Raw genomic sequence first — 22,082 nt, forward strand, 5'->3', positions numbered from 1 at the left:
GCTTATTTTCATTTCATTGCTTGTCGGAATTTAAAAAAATTATCTCTTTTATTATCTTAACACAAGGTCCCCCATCATCTTATCTGTGTAGTGTTTTCCCCTTGTAAAATGTCTAAAAACCTGGGAGGGAACGTTCGATCCACTGTAGCAACACTCAACAACTATCTGGTGAAAGTTGTTGACAAAATAAATAAAGAACGTAGATTATCCTTGGGACGGGGGATTGTCTCAGACCCATCGATTACCTCCACTGAGATACCAATTACTCTGTCCACCCCTCAGTCCATCCCAGTCACCGATGATAGTGATGCGACAGGCTCTCTGGATAATTCTAATATCCAGGGTAGCACTGCTTCGCCGACACCACAGGATAATCAAGATACCAATGCTTCCACAAATGACCGCGAAGCTCCTAGCACACCAATTTCAACTCCTAAAGTTCAAAGAGTAGTACTGAGGTCAGGGAGACATTTAAGCAGAATAATGCCGCCAAAAAAGGGGGTAACCCGGAAGTATAAAAGAAACACAGACCCTATATCAGAGGGAGTAACTAACGATGTACACAGACCCCAGGATGATTTAAGCCCCACCAACTCTACATTAGCCCCTGACCAGTTTGACGCCTTGATTGGTATCATCGATGCCAAGCTTGAAAAAATTGTATTACCCATACTGGATAAGCTCGAGATAGTATCTAGGGAATTGACACGCTTGGGGGGATTGGTACAATCTAGTTTGAACCCAAATATTAGTTCCTCACTGGCCCCTATGGCGTGTGGTGGAACCAGCATGCCTATGCAACCTAACAACAGTTCATCAGGTGCTGTTGTGGTCCGGCCTGACTCTTGTCCGTCCCTACAGCAAAGTAATACCTCTAACACAGCTGTCATGGTTCAAGGTCAAACCAACAAGCCTACTCAGCCGACCACCAAACGTTTAGCTAAAGCGATACCTACATGTCCCAATTCCGCCCCCCATCCTACCTTCTACCGGAATTTCAGGTACTCGGTCTACCAACTCAGATAGGGGGAAGTCCAAAAACCACGGTTATCTATATCCAAATCTCCCACCTGACTGTGCACCGTATGTGGCGGTACTGACCAACGTCCCGCAAGTCAAGGATGAGGGGCTTTACCGTGCAAACGAATCGCAGGATTCGCTTAAACACAAAACCGTGGCATGGCTTAATCGAGAATGTGGCTTTCCTGTTGCACTGGCGGATCAGATTTTGGTTACCACTAGAACCAACTGGATTGGTACTACCCCTAAGAACATTCCTGGTGATTGCATTATCATAAACTTTAGTAATCCCCACCTTGCAACTACTACCCTAATTAGAGCCACCTCCCGCCCTTGTAATGAGAATGGTATTTCTCTTCGCCCCCTAGGCTATTTTTACAGACAGTTTATAGGCCAGCCTCACAAGGACGATGGTCAGCCGAAGAGGAGGGGTGTAGGTTTTTATGGTGAGCAAAGTGGATTTCAGGTGGATACTTCTAATCGTTTCCAATGTCTGAGTGGGTTAGACCTTACTGATTGACTGGAGACTGCTTTAATCATTATTGACAATAAGGAGGAGCGGGGCTCAAGTTGTGGTGGATATGGTTCTCACCCATTGGGATGTATAACCACCGCCAGTGAAGTATGTACCCCTGTAGATTGTATGTCTGTGGCCACTGTGGATGAAATTGGAGAAGGTATGGAGAGTCCATCTGAGACTACCAACTCCGAGGTTAGTACACAGCCTGCACATATCCAGCATAGCAATGGGCGATTACCCTATGGAGAAGGTCTCTGTAGCTGCCATATTGCTAGTTGGAATGTCGCAGGTATCAGGTCTAAATCGGATTGTCTGGGCTGGACAGAATTTTTAGCCTTATTCGAAATTATATGTTTCCAGGAAACCTGGTGCCTGGATTTTAAGGGCTATGACGGATTCGTTTCATATCAGCTGCCCGCAATTGGATCTTTGTCAGGGAGAGCGAAGGGGGGGTCTCCTGGTTCTGATATCTGTTGAAACCCCCCTGTTGGTCAAAAAATATGTAACGGTGGGGGTGCATTCTCAGATCTTGTGGTTGTATTATGCAGATGGTGGGAACATCCTTTTAATTAACTTTTATAACAATATGTTCGACAACACCAGGGATCAGGCGGTAAAAGCATTATCTAGTGCCCTTGACGATATTATCATAACCTCTAATGTCGTCTTTGACCTGTTTATGGCAGGGGATTTCAATGCTACCACCTGCCCACTCTCTGACCTAAATTTATGCGGGGTGGAAAACTGTCAAGGAGAGGGTGCATTACACTTTCAACATAATCAATATGGGGAATCATTAAATCTCTTCCTCCACGGACATGATATGAATATTATGGTTAATGACAAAAATGACTGTGAAGAACATACCCCGACCTTCACAGGCCGCGGTGCCTCCTCAGTGATTGATTATATCTGTATCTCCTCGAGCCTAGAACCCTGGATTATGGCACCTAAAGTTGTAGATATGCAGCTCAGTGACCATAACTGTTTGGCTGTAGAGGCCCTGTTATGGGAAAACAAAGGGACTCCTAACACGGGGAGCATTCATAACATCGAACCCCACCGCCCCAATGGTATGAGAATCAGATGCAACGGGGACAAGGCTGAGATTGCGTCTGGTTCCTTTATTAAAAGTTGTCTGACAGATATAGTAGGGATTTTAGATGACGGTGATGCCACTGGTAACTCTATTAAACGTTTTATCTACATCAATTCTATTATTGATTCCAAACTTACCATTACGCTAAGCATAAGGAAGGTCGCTTGCGGGGATGGTTTAACCAAGCCTGTACATTAGCCCTTAAAGAATTAAAAAAGGCACTAGCAATCAAACCTAGAGACAAGAGCTTGGTTTTAAGTCTCAGAGGTAGCTACAAGGAAACTTTAAAACGCAGGAAAGCGGAGCTCCAGCAGGACGCGTGGGACAACCTGGCTCGGGCTGCTGAACTGAACGATTGTACCCTGTTTTGGAAAACAATTAATCCCCCATTTCTTAAAGATGAAAAAACCCCTGAACTAACAACCACCGTCCTTAGGGAAGAGTGGATCTCTCATTTCTCTAAGATCTTTGACTCCGATAGTGTTAAGGAGGATACGGTGGTTAGATGGCCCCATTGCCACTCAACATCTCTGTCTCAGAGGTCTTAGACAGTATCAGGGCTAGTAAAGGGGGGAAAGCACAGGGTCCAGACGGGGTCCCAATCGACGTTTATAAACTAGTACCCGAGGTATGGGGCCCACTTTTAACTAATATTTTTAACGTTGCAGTCTGCAATGAGGTTCCTCCGACATGGGAAGAATCCATAATTGTCCCAATATTCAAGAAAGGTAATCGTGGGGATGCCAAAAACTATCGCCCGATTTCCTTGCTGGATTCTTCCGTAAAAGTCATGAGTCGAGTCCTCATGGTAAGATTAGAAGAATGGGTGGAGGAGAATGGTATACTGGCTGACAGTCAATTTGGTTTCAGGAAAGGTCGTGGCACGATAGAGCAATGTCTTAACTTAGACTTGCTTATCGATAAATATACCCTAGCAAAACCAGGCACTATTTATCTCTGCTTTGCGGATTTAAGCAGTGCCTTTGATCTAGTGGATCACGCCATCCTGTGGGCCAAGTTATTAAAATGGGGGCCCCTGGGGGTATCGTATTTTTTCTGGCATGATTATACACCAAATTACGTGCTTGTGTACGTTACGGTATCCAAGGGGAATGTACCACCAAGTTTAAAATCGGGCGTGGAATTAGACTGGGATGTGTGTTGGCTCCACTGCTTTTTACACTCTTCATTAACGAGATAGATTCCATCTTAAAATCTATGGCAGTGGATGCCCCCACAATACACGGTGACCGTGTCCCAGTATTATTATACGCGGACGACGCGGTTCTAATCTCACGCACCCCCATAGGCCTCCAACGGTTGATGGATGGTTTTTCCCTATTCATCGAAGGAAGAAAGCTAGTAATTAACAAATCCAAAACCTTTGTAATGGAATGTGGGAGGAGGAACGGAAAGAAGCCCTTTTCATATTTCATTGATGGGCACAAGGTTCAACTTGTTGATACATTTTCTTATCTAGGGGTTACTTTCTCAAACAGTAAACATAACAAATGGTCTAGCGAACACAATAATGTAAGGTCTAAGATGGCCAGGAGTTCTAATGGCATATTTACGTTGGCTACGAAGTTGGGGGACAGGCGTGTCTATGATATGCTCAAAATATTCCAGTCTCGATGCCTCTCTACGGCCCTGTATGGAGCAGGTGTCTGGGGCTACGCCCCGGCGGGACTGCTCCAGGTAGAGGAGAACACTTTTTTAAAGAGACTTCTGTGTCTACCCAGCTCAGTTTCCAACGTTTTAGTGCACAAAGAATTGGATAGTTTTCACCTTTCCGATTTGGTTCTCCTGAGACCACTCATGCTCTGGCTCTCAATATGGATGAAAGAAGAGACGTCTTTGTGTAGATCTATCATATCTGACTGTTTGTCCCTGGATAACTATCGAAGGATTCCCTGGCTAAAGTATAATGTGGACAGTTTTCAGGAGTACTTTGGCCTGGATGTTTTTACTAATCACTGTGGTGCCTCTGATTTAGCCAAGCAGGAAATCAAGAACTCTTTTTTAAATCATCAAGCTAACAGACGGCACCAAGACAATGTTGAACTTTCCTCCTGTATTTTATATCATGAATTAAATGAATTTTCGGGCTTCCAACCGTATTTATCGCAGGTGACTTGGAAGGCCCACCGGTTTGTGTTGACTAGATTGAGAACTGGGATAGTCCACAATCTAGTGGCCTTCCCACAACAGCGTTCACCACCCATTGGTCCCTGCCCATGTGATAACATTTGTTTACAAAGCACTAAGCACTTTCTATTGTTTTGTCAACTGTATAAATATTTGCGGATTGCTTATCTTAAACCAGTGTTCGTAAAGTTTGGAGTTAGGACTGTAAAAGACTCCATGAGACTGATTTTTAATCTTCAACACCCTGACGTGTGTTTTTATACAGCTACCTTTCTTTTAAAATCAATTAACGCTAGGAAAAGCATGCAGTTTTAATCATTTTAATCATTATTAACTGATCTGTATAGTTTGCATTAGTACGGCCACCGCTTTTCTTAACTGTATTTTTGTATGTTGTGCTTTTATGGACTTGTTTCTTGTTCCGAATAAAGCTTTATGAAATGAAAATGAAATGAACTGGATCTTTTTGCTGTATTCAGTAGATTCGAAAGCTAAAGGAAACAAACCAATAATTACGAAGACATAAAGAAATTGAAGTAAAACAAATAAATACATTCTTATGCAAAGATTTTTTTTATAGGGTTACTTATATTTCATATCAAAGACCGTGCCACTGTATTTATTAGTCTTAGCCCAAATAGTTTGTAAAGCATTGATGATTTGAACCTGCTTACGTTTGTGTTGGTCTAACACTCCACATCATTACACCTCAATTCTAATTTGGTTCAGGGGTCTGACTCTGCTTATTATTTTTCAACATTAATCTGAAACTAAAACGTTCCCAGTGTCTCCGGCCTTTGCCTCACCTTTCACCCTTATCGATCTCTCCATAGCAGACTATACGCCTGTCGGGGGCTACAACCCATGGGCTTCAGTTTGAGCCCTTGTGTCCACAGGCTGCATATGCTGTCCCCTGATCACACCATCAACCACATCAGTCACCATTTGCTGTGGATGCTGCTCTAGAATACCCCCCTCATCCATAATACCTCCTGCTGCTGCCCATGTTCTTTGCCTTGCCCTTGTAATCCATGACTTGCTACCATATCCTTTTGGATATGCAAGTACCATGGGATGTGAAAGTGGGATGGGTAGCAGTGGTAGAAAGGTTCCCACCCTGAGGGATACTTGTGCCTGCTGGAGTACGGTTGAAAGAAGGTTTCTCAAGCCTGATGAGTTTCTCTCTCGTAGTGGTGGCGGTAGTCCCTGGTTGTAGTGACAGTGGCGTGGTAGCAAATGCGGAGGACATGGAGTAAGTACCCTTTTGCCTGAGTAGAAGTTGTAGTGAAGAAGGAATGTAAGTAAATAATAGTGCTGGATATCTGTTGAGCAATTACCTGATTGCGATCACATTAGATCACTTCTGGTCAGAGGCATACAAGGCTTCGACACAGTCAGCTGTGCTGACAAAGGCACAGGCTGCATATCACCCCCAGCAAGAAGGTAAAATTACTCCTAGGGTGAAGGGATCTGAAAAAAGCAGTGAACGACAGACCAGGTGTTGGAATCTAGGTTACCACCACATTTCTATAGTTGCTAGCAACTGGGGGACTGGCCCAAGAAGTGTATCAAGGAACAAGGCACACGTTCAGTGCCCTACTCTGGCGGTTCTATGGAAAGTGGCACAGGAACAGGTTTCCACTGGAGTGGTCACCAAACACTGTGTGATTTGGGAGAATAGGATGCAGTACCCGGTGCCAGCATGAGATGGTAATCCCACATATGCCCAGGAACTTCCTGTTGATAGTAACCAGTCGGGTACCTGTAGCTGAGCCCATGAGCATCAAGAAGACTGGGGATGAGAGTATCCGAAGACTCTGCTTGACTTTCCAAATGAGTGGTAAGACTTGTACCTTGCGTAAACCAATGTGTTGGTAAAAAACACTTCAACAAGACCCCTATTTGCATGATGGGAAATTTGCCAGGGTTTCTTAGGAGGAATTGGAATCTTCTTTTGCTTTGACACTTGTCCACAGGAAAATTCCACAGAAGGAGAAGGCTATATCCCCTTCTGTAAGGACATGCTGTCCGCAGTCCCCTTGTTTGTTTAGAGGGCAGAGCGGATACGTAGGAGACTTCAGTGATGTAGAATTGTATACAATATCTACTTGTTCAAGGGGCAAGATACATCCGAAATCTCCTACTCCTCCTGTAAAGGAAATCAGTTGTCCCATTTGATGCTATGCATTGAGGTGACACATTATGGCTTCTTTCTCATTATATCAAAACTTTTATTTTGTAGCTTTGATTATGCTAGCATGCATTTATCCAGGATTTGTATTCTAGCCAGACTTTCCTTATATCACCTTCATTATTATACCTGATTCCAAAAATACTGAGGTTTTATTTATGTTGAATCTTTGAGCACCCAGAGTATACAGAGGCTGCTTTTGAATGGGCTCTGTTTAGGCCTGCGTTCTGATCACAGGGAGGTCTAATTTGTCAGCACTTTAAAGATGCTGATCATATCAGAGTTCCTGATATATGCTTCTTCTAAACATACTATTACTCTTTTTAGTTTATGAGGAAGTGTCTTGTGAACTGCTTGTTCAAAATAATTTCAAAGCATGTCTCAATTTCATAAAGTGGTACTGTAAATCCAGATTATATTTGCAGTTCAGTGCCCAGGTACCCATCTTATGGTCAACACGTCTCCTCACGGTGTGACCTTCTCTATTTGACTACATTGTACAATTTGTGGGCAAATAAGTTACATCCCACTGTACTTCAGTTCCCTTGTTTGCAATTATTGAGAGCATTTACCAAGCACTAGTGGACATTTCACAACTCTGCAAGGCTTTGTCAGTCAAAATGTTATGGGTTCAATTCTAAAAATAATTTTTTGCATGTTAGTTTGGCTTACAATTGCAAACGTTGCAGAAGATTTTTGAGAAGGAAATCTACCCCACAGGGTCTCAAAGTTGGTCTGAAATGTACTGCATGATAAAATACCCCTTGCAGAGTGGAAAGTGACGGTACCTCCTCCCAAAAAACTGGGGGTTGGGTCTTTTATTTTGAGGAAGCAGATATTCCCCCTCTCCTCCTTTCGTTCTCATGTATATTTGCTTGGGAAAAAATGTAATTCCACAGCGTTTGCTATGAGTGTGGTTTGTAAATTTCTGAAATCATAAGTCTTCACCCATTCAAAGTCTGGGTCCTCCGGGTGCACTATTGTTACTTTTGTTAAGACTTTTACCCCAATATATCGGTTTATATGATGCCAATAATGGTTTTTAACCAATTTTCCAATTAAAACAATCTGCAAACTTACACCTGTTCTTCTGCATGTGTTTGTACTTGACAGAGAGCATTATAAAGAACAAAAATTTTATTTTGCAAACGTATACACATTTTCTTTTTGGAAGGTAATGTAATCTTACAATATTTCTTTAGCGCACACACCCTAATAGTAAAGGATTTGCATTATTGAACCATATTTACTACTGTGAACATCTTATAAAAATGGATGCCAATGTTGCCTTAGCAAGTGACCTTCCTCTTTCCAAAAACCATACTGTGGTGCTATAAACTAGCTGAAAAAAGAGTTTGGTCTACTTGTCCATTTGACAAAGTAAATATGGAGACTTGTTGTCTTGGAACCCCTATTGTAATTCTACACACGGGGAACAGTCCAGCCCGAACTGCCAGGGCATGTCCTCCGTGGACTAGAAACAATCATCCTGGGACTGGTTTCGGGGTAACACCCCTCATCAGCTAGGCTTGTTTGAATCCAGTGGCAAAGTGAGCAAGGGACCCACGCCTGGCCATACCATGCCAACTTAGTGCGAACAATACACAATAAGATGATGGACGGAACGCTGAACGTTTTCAGACAATCCCCCGCCCGCGCCCCCGTTGTCACTTTTCGATCTGGGTTAAATCCATTGTCGTTATTTAGCTCACTTCGCCACCACAGGAGCAAAAAAAGATGGATTTAGGACCAGATATGTATACTGAGGTGAATGTTTAACATTGTTGAACATTCTGACCATCACCTTTTCTTTTTGCATTTGTCACCTTGAGTGGGTTGGGGATGCCCAGATGTGGGTCCCATGCTGTCCATGCCACTGGAGTCAAGCTTGCTTGGCTGATGAGGGGTGAAACCCCAAACCTGTTCTTAGGATTCTTGTTTTCCAGTCCTGGGAGAACCTGGCCTGGAAGTTCAGGCTGGACTTTTCCATGGTGAACATGGCCAGGACTGATTTGCATATGGTTGGATTTAGACTGGAATGGCATGAGGAGCAAAAAACAATGGAATTAGGCCAAGATCTCTGTATTGAGGTGAATCTTGTTTTTGCACGTTTAGAAGCGGACATTTTTCGGCACTCACTGCTTTATGTGCCTGACAGCCTGTCTCCAATACGTGTATGGGGTGGGTGACAGCTACACTTTGTGCATTCCCTCTAGATGGCCACAAGCACAAGAAGGTGAAGCTCATCTGCATTCTGATGGGTCTTCCAAAGCATGGAGGAATGGCCGGAGCTGACACACTTCAAAAGGTAGTGTCTTTTCTACACACAAAGATTTACCCCCCACAGGCAGACAAGCAAACAGGACTGGTTGAAAGGGATCTTTGGGCACTTCAGAGAGAGGGTTTGACCTCACCCCCTAAATCAAAGGCATTTCTGGGTATAAGTACTAGGTCTCTGACTCCCTAAAATCAGACACGTCTGGATCTTGAACTGAACCTCTGAGAGAAGGACTGCTGTGCTGCGTATAGGACTCAACTGGACTGTTTTTCTGAAGGACTGTTTTTCTGCTTGTTGCCTTGCTGCTCCTAGACTCTGCTGAAGGAAGCTGGTCTCTGCCTTATCTTTAAGTGATCTCCAAGGGTTTGCTGGCTTGCCTCCTGTTTTCTGAGAACACAAAAGACCTCCTGCAATTCTGCTGGTGCTGCTGGACTCTGCTTCTGTGAGTCATACCCTTGCCTGATGTGCCCTCTCCATTTCTGGGCCTCAGAAGTAGGGTCTGCAGCTTTCTACAAAACGAATGCATAATTACCACTGTGCCGATCGAAATCGAGGCATCACCATTCGATATCCAGGCTGTTTAACTACAGCGTTCTACAGCCTGTGTGGCCTGGCGACAACGCATTGCCTTCACTCGGCTAAGCTCGACAAAGACGCAGCTACCTGACTGCCTGGAAAAGATTGACGCATTGTGCCGTCAACGCTTTGCTCCATCCAAGGTACTTTCTCAGCGGGCCATTTTTTGGTCCTGTAGTCAGTCTGCCCTCCAGCACGGTTTGCCTGAACTTTGGATTTGCATTGGTCCCTCAGGATCTATAGTAACCTTTTGACCGCTATTGACTTCTAAGCAATATTTTTGCATTTAATCTTTAAAAATTAAAATCTCGACTTCTACTTATTTGATTTTTTTCGCTTTGGTCTTATTTTACTCAGATAAATATTCTCTCTTTTTCTAAACCTGTATGGAGTATTTTTGTGGCGTATTTACTGTGTTAGTGTGTGTGTGTGTGTTGCACAAATACTTTGCACATTGCCTCGTTAGATCAGCCTGAATGCTCTATGCCAAGCAACCAGAGGGTGAGCTTAGGTTATCTTTTAGTGTGTGGCTAGCTTACCCTGACTAGAGTGGGGGTTCTTGCCCGGCCCTGGTGCACACCTCAGCCAACCAGGCATCCCATTTCTTACACAGAGTCACTGGATCAATCCAATATTCAAATTAGAGGGTTGGGGTATGTGAGAAAAACTTCAAGATCTGCACTTGGTGCTAACATTTGGGTCCATTAGTAGGTGCTGGGTTTTTGAGGTAAAACCTCAGTTGACACTTTGCAGCCCATTAATCCCTACCTTCCTTGTGATCTTTCTCCAGTTTCCACATAGAGCTGTGCCAGTATACAAACAGCTAACTACTATAAAAGGAAAGTGAAAGCCTTTCATACAAATGCAGGAAATAGTTTAGAAGTAGAAAGCAAAGGAAGGTTATTCCCCACTTTCATATGCCCATTATAAGGCCGAAAAGACAATACAGTATATAAAAAGAATGAAAATGATCGCAATTCAAAATGCTAAACTTATCTCAAATGTGGCATCTCAGGTATGTTCAGAAGCCTAACAACTGCAAGTACATTATAGTTTCATAAAAACATATGGTTCATTCATTTGATTAAATTCTTTGTTGCTCTTAGAATTGATTATAGTGAGAGCTTGATTCAGATGTGTCTCCTTTTTTTCAGTTGTCAGAAGACCTGGTAACAAAATGGCTGTCCTTTCCAGCATCCCAGCACGTGCCCCTCACCCAGCACATGTTGGGCTATGCCATGAAGTCAGTGACGCAGACAGCTATGGGGAATAGCTTCGAGGATGAGCAGGAGTTGATCCGCTTCCGCAAGAATCACTGTGCTGTAAGTTCAAGGGGAAACCAGGACCCGAGATTACTGGGCCGATACCCTGTACGGGAATGTGTACATATGTTTGAAGTTCTGAAAAGTAATTGAACAAACTGCACTGAAGACATTGAAGGCAAACCCAGTTGCGTTTTTGGCTTTTTTCAGATGTGGCAGTTGATGTAATTCTAGCATAGGATTGTCACGGTTTGGCTGTCTAATTTTGAGCTGCATCATCTAGTAGATGCAGGACCTTTGCTTTGGCCAATACACGTACAACAAGCAGCCTTTTTGGGTATGTCACAGCCTCCTGATTTGCCATTTTACTTATTCTGAGGAAGGTCTTTCTTTTTATTCGATCTCTTCCTGTAAGACAGTTAACCATGTTTTAATTGCCTTCTGTCTTGACTAGAGTAACACCCTGTTTGATAGCATGTGTGACTGTGGACACACATGTTTAGCATAAGGCCGCTATCTATCTAGTGTTGGGCTCGAAGTGTGCAGGTTGTTTTTCTTCCAAGAAGTCTTTCGAGCCACGAGGTGTAATGATTACTCCTTCACTTGCTTTGCAATGCGCATGATCCTCGACTCCATTGCTAGAATTTTTTTCCGCCTTCGGGTTCAGTTGTGTACTCCTCTGCTCTATCTTGACATCAGAAAAATGCTAACAATTGGACCTCTAACATCAGTAATGTCATCGATCGTGGTTACTTATAGTATACATCAGTCGCCTATTGATGCCAACGCTTTCCAGTCAACCATGGCCCAAAGGCCCTTCGCCCTTCGAGACAGATTCTTTTTTTCCAAGTTCCATTCATGTTCTGCTTAGCTTGTGATGGAACAGACACTTTTTCTTTTTTTGCCCACGCTCTCATGCTAAGTTTTCACACACAGACCAACACCTGGTGGGTAACTTATGCCTGTTGCCGGATCATCAGGAATCCATGTCAGGCGTGTAAGTGCTTCAGATCAAAAAGACGCTGTGAGATCAGCGCACAAGATGACTCGGACGGGAGCTCCGACAGCGCGAGGAGCGGAACAGGTTGGTGAGCTCCACGATACCTAGGGGGGCCCCTGGAGACACCCTGCACTGGCGGCGACAACACCTGCCACATACTGCCGCCGAGCACTGGACTGCTTGCTGAGGTGAGGTGCGGGTGGGCCTGAACAACGACCCCCGCCCCATCTCCCGCTGGAACATTAGCACTTGCCACAGCGCTTGCCCGCTGGTGTCGCTCGTGTGTAAGCGGGCCCCCCGGAGCAGATAGTACAGACGGCCGGTGGGCAGCGCTGGACGGGGGGCTGGCACCAGCTTGGCGCAGGGCATACCGCAACGAGGCCGGCAGTGCGGGAAAGGAGATGGAGCTGCAATAACCGCTGCCATTTTGTGGAGGCCAGCTAGCCTACACATAGGCCAATTTGGAAACCCCGTGGGGTTGTGGATCTCTGGGCTGCAGTTCCATCGGTCAAGTGCCTGGCACAGAAGCATACTCAGGATTAGCTGCAGCACCTTCCCTACCCTGCCCAGACGCAGCGCAAGGGAGGAACACTCGCTGGTCTGCTGGGCCACCCCATCCCCCCCACTAGAACGAAAGCGGTGACGACCTGGTCACGATCACACTGGTTCTTTCAGAAGGCCTCTGCCCCTATTGCCCACGTGAGCGCCAGTGCCACACATCAAAGGCATACATTCCTGGGCTGCAGCTGAGCACACCTCAGGCCATATAACTCTGCCTGTCTCCCCCCACTGCGCCCGGTTGGGATCTCTACATTGCCTGGTGTACGGACTAGCCCGAGGGGCTGCTACAACCAACTTGGGGCTGAGGGGCCTGGAGTGCTATCACCAAGCCCTACTATCTCGCTCCTGCCTACTGCGTGCTGAGGCTCCATTTCCGACACATACCAGTGACGCAGCAAGATGGGACACACGGACACTAGACAATCCAAAATCCCCTTTGAGACTCGCAAAACCCCAGTGTCTCAACCTCCAGACGCCGCTGCAAAACAAAACTACGCCCCGCCTGAGGAAGACTGGCGAGAGCTCCTGCTCGGGATGAAGCACAGTCTCACCTCCATTGATTCTAAAATAGACACTCTAAATGCGAGAATGGACACTGTGGTAGCCAAGCTGGGGCAGCGCGACACTCGCCTGTAGGAAGCGGAGAGCAGAATATCGGACTTGGAGGATGGAGCGACGTTGCGGGACCGCCACGTCTCACAAATGGACAAGTTACTTAAAATAATAGCCGACAAAAATGAAGATTTGGAGGCTCGGTCCCGCAGAAACAATATACGCATCATGGGCCTTGCGAAGACCACTAACGCGGGCCGTATGGAGGACTTTATAGAAAAACTGCTCATAGACCTTTTCGGCAGAGGCTCCTTCTCTCACCACCTCACTGTGGAGAGGGTGCATAGGTCCCTAGCAGCCCGCTTACTCAATTACCGCGACCGAGATGCGGTCCTCCGGCTGCCCCGGAAAAAACAGCAAGTGCCTTATGAAAATACAACTCTGGCTTTTTTCCCCCGATGTCACCCCAGCTGTGCAGGAGGCCCGACGCAGGTTTGCGGGCGTTAAAAAGAAGTTACAAACACAAGAGATCCCCTACGACATGCTCTACCCAGCGAAGCTCAAAATCACGCATCGAGGGAGGCAGCATTTCTTCACCACCCGGCGGAGGACTACATCAAACGCATTAAAAAGACACCTTCACAGGAGACTGACTCCCACATCCGCTCCAGATCAAGCTCTGCACTATCGCACCAGAACTGATACTCGTGGCAGGTGGTCGCCCGATTAGAGACACACTGCTTCCCCACGCTCAGAATGAGTGAACTTCTTTGGTGATGTATATGATACCCTATCATGTCTTTTTTGGAATATGCGAAATGTAGATATGCTCGGCTACCCACCTCCGTCCCAATACTGACTGCCTTGCCTAACAGCTGGCAGGCTAGTGGGTGTAAGTATGGAGGTGGCTGGACTAGTCGGGTGCCCCTAGTGGTACTTCCTCCCCCATAGGGCGTACCCCTTACCCCCCCTGTTCCATGGGGGAGATCTCGATACTTGGAATGTGTTTTAGTTTCTAGGGTGGGAATTCAGTACCCGGCAAGTTGGGGACGCCGGAGTGGGTGGGACATCAAAACTTAATACGCAACTTTTTTTTCAGTGCTGAGAGTGAGGTAACTCTTTCGAACCACACGCTGCTAAGTAGGTACCACTGTGGAACCGATAGGTGTGACACACACGCCCTGAACTCTTAAAGTGGCATCGTGGAATGTTCGGGGCCTCAACGACCCTAGAAAACGCAGGCAAATCCTGGGGTACTTAGATAGACATAACATAGTCATAGCCCTCTTGCAAGAGACACACTTGGCGCCCAATGACAACCCCCCCTTTGCAGCCCGATAGGCCATGTGTCGTAATTTTTCATCGTACTCTACCTATTCTAGGGGAGTTACCGTCCTAGTCAAGCGCGGAGTGGCCTTCCCGCCCAAAGGCATGGAATCTGACATGGAGGGTAGATTCTGCGTACTGTGGGGACAACTGCACATGCACGACATCCTATTGGCCAGATACTATGGCCCCAACACTGACACTCCCAATCCACTGCTCTTGCTATGGGACAAAATACAAGCACTTGGCATCACCCACGTTCTCCTGGGGGGTGACTTTAACACTGCCATACAGCCGCAATGGACAGGTCTCACTCCCTGCCTGCACATTACAATGCCATGCAGCGTACACTACGAGATATAGCAGATGCGAACGGCTTGATAGATACATGGAGACACATGCACCAGGGGCTTAAGGAGGGTACACACTACTCAGCAGTTCACGCCACCTGGGCTCGACTTGATTACGTATTTACGTCCACAGGGATGGCGCACTGGCTAGCACAGGCAATTCACCTGCCCCGTACCTTCTCCGACCACTCCCCAGTACTAGTAGAACTACAGATTCCATTGGATTGTTCCCCATATTTGGGCTGGCGCCTCAACCCCTCTCACCTTGTTGACACGGTTTTCAGAACTGAACTAGAGCAGGACATCCAAGACTTTTTTGACCGAAACCTGACATCAGTAGCTAGCACAACGGTGTGGGAGGCTTTTAAGGTCACCATCTGCGGGTGGTGCATAGCCAAAGGCGGAGGAATACTTAAATCCCTTAGGGCGGACCTTCGCAAGCTGGAAACCGAACTGCATACATTAGAGTGAACACTCAGTCAGGGCGCAGATACTGCAGCGACCATGGCCCATATATGCGATAAACTTACTGAATACGAACTCGCTGCAGAAAGGGAATGTCGATTTCGCGGTAAACCGCATGAGGCACGCATTTATGGAGAGGGAGACCGCCCCGGAATAGCTCTGACGAACTCCATCAAACCCCCTAATTTCGCCAACTACGTAATTGCCATCCAAGACACCCAGGGAAACACGCACAATAAACTATCGGACCAAATTCGCGTCTTCCAAGACTTTTACAAGACACTGTACTCGTCACATACAGGTGCACCACTTGACCTACCTACATACTTAGAGGTTATTGCGCTGGCGTGGCTGGGGCCTACCCAACAGAAGTTCCTGAATCACAAATTAGAGCTAGACGAGATTACGGAAGCCATCATGACAATGAAGTCAGGCCGGGCACCGTGCTCAGATGGCCTGCCGATTGAATTTTATAAAGCTTACGCACCCCTACTCCTATCCTAAAAAAGGTGTTTTACGCTGCACTCGAGGAGGGACTTCTCCCGGCGACTATGCGGGAAGCACTCATAACATCGCTACTTAAGCCTGGCAAACCTCCCATGCAATGCGATTCTTACCGACCCCTGTCCCTACTAAATTGTGACACTAAAATACTAGCGAAGGTCCTCTTGGTCCACCTCAATTTATTAATGGAGCGCCTGGTCCTCCCAGATTAAGCGGGCTTCGTACCACACCGTTCGACATCACATAACTTGAGCACTCTCCATGCGGTTATGCTAGATATTGACCCACATTGCGAAGCTGCGGCAGTTTTACTCAATGCCACGAAGGCGTTTGACTCGCTGGAGTGGGATTATCTACTGGGCATATTAGAGCGTATAGGGCTCCCATATAGCTTTCTGAACTGGATACGACTATTATACAATCAACCAACAGCTGTAGTGCTGCTGAATGGGTCCAGATCCTCGCCATTTTACATACATAGAGGTATGCGCCAGGGATGCCCGCTCTCTCCCATACTCTTCGCGATTGCCATAAAACCCGTAGCAGCGAAGTTGCGGCAGCACCATAATCATCAAGCACTTATCTACCCTACACGGCAGCTGCTCATATCCCTTTACGCCGACAACATGACGCTCTATGTCCACAAACCCCGGGAAAATCTAAGCCCTATACTGCGCGAAATCACGAAATTTGGGTATATTGCGGGAATAAAAATTAATTGGGCCAAATCTGCAGTTTTCCCCCTCACGGACATAATGCAACAGCACCAACTTGACTACCCCCTGGTATGGGAAATGGACGACCTTAGGTACCTGGGTGTGCAGATCACGCGCCAGAGGGAGAGCCTTATGAGAGCCAATTACGGGGTGACAATAGACAAAATTACTGACATCACCACCAAATGGATGCGCCTCCCACTTTCAATGGCGGGGCACATCTCACTGATTAAAATGGTGATTCTGCCGAAACTATTATATCTTTTCACCAATATACCATACCACCCTGGCAGATTTTTCTTCTGCACACTGAATACACAACTGACACGGCTTATTTGGGGCGGGAAGGAAGTGCGACTCAGCCTTAGTACAATGACGTTGCCCTACCATCAGGGGGGGTTTTGATGTGCCCAACTTCGAGCGCTACTATGATAGCGCGCAAGCCCACTTTGCCACCTATTGGTTTCATCCACCGCCATACATGGCCCACTTAGCGGTCGATGAGGGACACATGCGGCCGACACCTATAGCTAACTTCATATTCGCTGCTGCAGGGGATAGGGAGCGCGACCCGACGACAGTCGACTGCACAGCCATGGCATGGAAGCGCATAGCCCGATGTATGGACAGCCCACTGCTTTATTCACCTAGATTACCCTTATTCAATTACTCCCGACTACAAGTCACATGCGAGGCTATTGGACGTAAGATGCTGCTAGGCCTTAATTACCGTACATGGGGGACCTCTACCTCAATGGGCACTTTCGTACACTAGACCAATTCTTTGGCGAACGCTCACCCTCAACCATGGACGTCTTTTTATACACACTGCTTCGGCAGGCTGTTCGTGCGCTCAGTCCCTCCTTTCCGGAGGAACCTGCCACCCTTGCACCCCTGCACGCACTCTTGCAAGGGAAGCCCCGCAGCACGTAGTCTCGCTAATCTATAAACATGTGCAAAACCCACCACGAACTACCCCCTTGCGAGCCAGGTCCGAATGGGACAGAGATCTAGACTCCCCACTAACAAACGAACAATGGGAAATCAGTTGTACGCAGACACATGCCATAACCAGCAATGCTAGGTTGCGCCTCATACATTTTAAATTCTTACATCGGCTGTACCACACCCCGGCCAAGTCCACAGAATCCGACTACGGAAAACTGACGGCTGTGTCCGATGTGGCGAGAGCGGAGCAGACTTTGCACACTTAGCATGGACATGCCCCAGGGTAGACGAGTACTGGTTGCTGGTCTTTGCAGGTCTTTCAGAAATGTTGAGCACTGCCATAGCGCCATGCCCGCGCCTGTCCATATTGGGACTCACACAAAATGTAGCAACTACACATAAAAAGTTCTTGGCGATGTGTCTATTACTGGCCAAGCAACAGGTGGCCTGCAGGTGGGGGAGGGGGTGGGCCACCAAATTCAAGATATGGATCTCGACCATGGCCACATGGAAAGACCAGTTGCACTCATACGCGGAACTCCTGCCGCTCCAGTCACGTCCAAAAGACATATGGGTTCCGCTAACGTCCTATCTCTTTCGGCAGCGTGAAGAAAGTGAGGAGGAGCTGGAGAGTGAAAACAATATGGGAGGGAGGAACCCCAGGCCATACAGGAATGCGGAGACTAAAAGGGGAACCTATAAGGCAATTAATGTGACAAATGTACATTTCATGTTTTGTGTATTGCGAGTAATGCCCTGAGAACTACAAGACTGAAATACAATTGGAATTACGGGCCTTCTGAAAGACAATATACCTCCATGCGCACCTGCGAGTTCGTCTACGACTGCTATATTGTGTGTGCCCCGCTTGCTGAGCTGCCTAGGTCACACGGACTTTTAATTTTTAATTGCTTAGCTAAGCCAACAGATGTTGTTTTTCTCTTATTTCTTCACCTACAGCACTGTGAATGATATCAACTATGGGGTGGGGAGGGGGGTGATTCGGTTCTAAATGGTTTTTCTTTCTTGAAATGTTTGCTGACCCATGCGGGAAGTCCAGGTTATTAGCATTACTGACTGTCATTGTATTATCTGATTGCATTGCACTGATGTACTGTGTTTTCCTACAATAAAGGTTTTTGAAAAAAAAAAAAAAAAAATGCCACCATGAGGCACAATTCATGCCTCTCCAGCGGACAAGGGATCCTTCTCTCATGGTGACATCTCCGGATCCAAACTCGAAATTGAGGGCATTCCACAGGGTCGAACTGTGAGTAATGTGCCACATCCATCCCGACCACAATCTCAACAAGCTATCTCTAAGGCTCGGCAGTCAGGCTTAGACCGACTGAATCCTTCGCAATGGCCACCACTGCCTTCGGGCCACGGTCGGCACAGAATAGCTGGATTGGAAACGGCTAGCTCTGGCTTGGCACCCCAGCAACAGCATAAGGCCAATGCCAACCAGTCATCCGCCTCGAGTCGAGACTAAGAATCAGAGGCCGCCACACTGAAACCTAGGGTCGCCTCGGCACTGAAATCAAGTGCTTGAGCACCAAGAACCTAGGCATCGAAAACTCCTTCGGAACCAAAGTCGCATACTTCGGTCAAACAAAATACCATCTCTGAAACTGTAGAACCGGTACTTCAAGGGTTACAAGAACATTTCAATGCCAGGTAAAAACAACTGCTTGCTGATTCACCCAGACACTGGTAGAATAATGGCCGCACTTCCACAAACCAAAGAAAAGCTAGAAAAGAGACAATTGACTTTCGAGGAAGCATCGGACAGCCCCTATTGGCCAGAGCGCAAGAAGAAGGTGGATAAGGCACCAGTCCACCACCCATTATCCCACCAGACTTGCACAACTCCCCTGAGGGTTTATTCATTCCTTCCAGGAACATAGAGACCATGGAAATGATGGGGACCAATACTCTATTCCCCCCTCAAGACTATCTGTGAGACACATACGACACAGACTTGCCTGCAGACATGGACCCCAATTTGTATCCGGCTACACCTTCCCCTACAGATAATACTACTACATCATATGACTTAATAGGTAGAGCAGCTAGTTATCATAAGGTTCAGCTCCACACAGAACCATTGGAGAATGATTTTTATTTGAAACACTTTCATCCCCTTAACTGTCAGTACAATATCTGCCAATGCTTAAAGGTATGCTCAGACATACCACAGACATTTTTAAAGACCCACTAAAAGCAAGCGTCATTACACCACTAGTGGATAAAAAGTATAAGCAGTCCCCTACTGATACAACATATATAAAGGGTCAACTACCACCAGATTCCCTAGTGGTTGCTACAGCAAGAAAGAGTGCGAGCTCAAAAACATCATGGCGAGGCACCCCCACCAGATATAGAGGCAAGAAAAACAGACGCTGCAGGTAAGAGAGTGGCAGCACACTAAGCCAACCAATGGAGGATAGCCAACACCTTTGATCTCCTTTCTCGTGATGACCAGTCACATTGGGATTCAATGGAGAGGCTCATCCAACATCTCCCAGAACAATATGTAAAAAGGGCACTTGAAATTGCTTCAGAGGGTAAACAAATAGCTAGCACCTCCATCCACTGTGCACTGGATGCAGCTGGATGCAATAGGTATTAACGCTAGTGTCCTCATACAAATTCATGCCCAGCTCGAGGTTTCATGCTTCATACCATAAATGCAACAAAATATTCTGACCCTTCCTTTTGATGGAGAGAATCTCTTTGGCCCTAAAAAATAAAACGGGTAAAGCCATGGGTGCATTACAAACATCTTCCGAAAGATGGAATTTTCGTCGCTCCCCTTATTGTGGAGCAGCAAACATCTGCAGACAACTCCTCTACATATCTGCATCCCCAGTCGCAAAATACACCCCTCAGGGGTTATTATTGAGGCTCCTACAGAGGGAACCATTCCAGAGGTAGAGACTCTTTCAATAAACCAGCAATAAACCAGCAGCTGCCAAAAACCCTGACTTGCCTGCCATTCCCCCGCTCATATTATACCTGTCGGGGGAAGACTTCAACTGTTCTTTCCCACATGGCGAACTATCACCTCCAACCAGTGGGTGTTGGATATTATCCTGTAGTGTAGTTCCTATATTCCCAACAGGCTCTGCGCATTTGAATAATATATCCTGTAGTTTAGACGTAGGACTGAGGTCGATTAGGTCTCTACCGAATATATTAAACTTAATTGTGAGTGCCAGCTAGCTCAGAGGTCACTAGAAACTTTCTCGGAATTCACAAGAAGGGATTAGTTTCTGACAACCGCATAAACAAGACCACTTTGTTTCCCAAGAATAAGAAATCAATCTCGAGAGTTGCGGGAACAATAGATAGCTATTTTACTCAATCGTGCATGCTTCGTTTCACCAGAGGTGCTGAGAAATAGAGAGACGGGCGTTTTCAATAAAAAGTATTTATTGAACAGTCTTCTTTCTCAAGCATAAGAAATGTACTGCTACAATCGTGATACTGGTTATAAAGTACAAGGCATATAATACGAAAAGTATTATAAAGTAGTACTGTAAAATCATGGTATGGTTTCTAAGCCATATAAAATAACATATCATACATAAAATACATACAGTGATAAATAATGACTAAAAGTACTCAACTGGTGCTTTTAAAATACGCCTACCCCGGTGTACCTAACCTAAGTCTAGTACAAGGGAGGAAGTAAGTGAGGTGTAGCTTAAGTTTAGGATTCTTTGCCAAGAATCTATTCCAAGAATTCTCTACAGGTCTAATCTGCTCCTTACATTCGTTTTAGAATGAAGGAGGTCTTGTATCTTTCTCTCAGGCCTCGATTTCCCAGCAACCCGCTAGGGTAGCCTGGAAACACTGGAGCTGGATTTTCGGCAGGAGAAAAGACAGCGTCTCTCAGTGTGTCAGCTGGAGGGTCGGCTTCCTTCGGCACTTGCTGCTGCAGGGCGCGTCGGGCAAGTAGATAGTCAAACTGCTCCAAACCACCGTGTGTTTGTCTGGGCAAATGTAGGCATATTTATACCTTGAAGGTGCTGAGTTTGATGTATGATTGGACATAATAACGTCATCAACGACTCAGTTCTTTGAAAACTCCATGATTTCCTAGATAAATTAGTATTCAGGCAAGGAGAAGTCCCTAGCTGCTGAAGGCGGGTTTCTCTAAGAAATCGTTGTTGATTCTCGGAACTTAGTGGAAGTAGCCGTGCCGTATTTGGGCTACATAGGCTCAGTCTAAATATGGTAATGATTTCTACGCCTATATAAGGATCGGGTAATTTATACCTATATATGGGCATGAATTGGGAAAATTACACTAGGGTCCTAGATTCCTACACAACACCCACTCCACGATATTAAGTTCAATAAAACTATTTGTATAAGCACTGAACATATCTAAGGCAAGTGTTTACAATCCCACCCAAAATACAAATTGGATTTGAAAGGTTTGTTCACATGAAATGAGTATAAACTGTATGAAAAAATAGGTCCCAACCGATATGAAGCATAGTATGAGAGCATACATTCTAACATTTATGAAAGACGAAATTACATTCATGAAATGTC

General features: G+C 46.0%; 1 protein-coding gene across 1 annotated transcript in view; it reads left to right on the forward strand.

Moving 5' to 3' along the window:
* CYP20A1 (cytochrome P450 family 20 subfamily A member 1) overlaps positions 1 to 22,082 on the forward strand; it is a 252,235-nt gene that overhangs the window by 26,978 nt on the left and 203,175 nt on the right. The window contains exon 5 of the mRNA XM_078680270.1: positions 10,987 to 11,154. Coding sequence (XP_078536396.1) covers positions 10,987 to 11,154 — 168 coding nt within the window. The remainder of the gene's footprint in view (positions 1 to 10,986; positions 11,155 to 22,082) is intronic.

Source organism: Lissotriton helveticus, chromosome 3_1 (assembly GCF_964261635.1).
Source record: "Lissotriton helveticus chromosome 3_1, aLisHel1.1, whole genome shotgun sequence".
In the NCBI taxonomy this organism is placed as follows: Eukaryota; Metazoa; Chordata; class Amphibia; order Caudata; family Salamandridae; genus Lissotriton; species Lissotriton helveticus.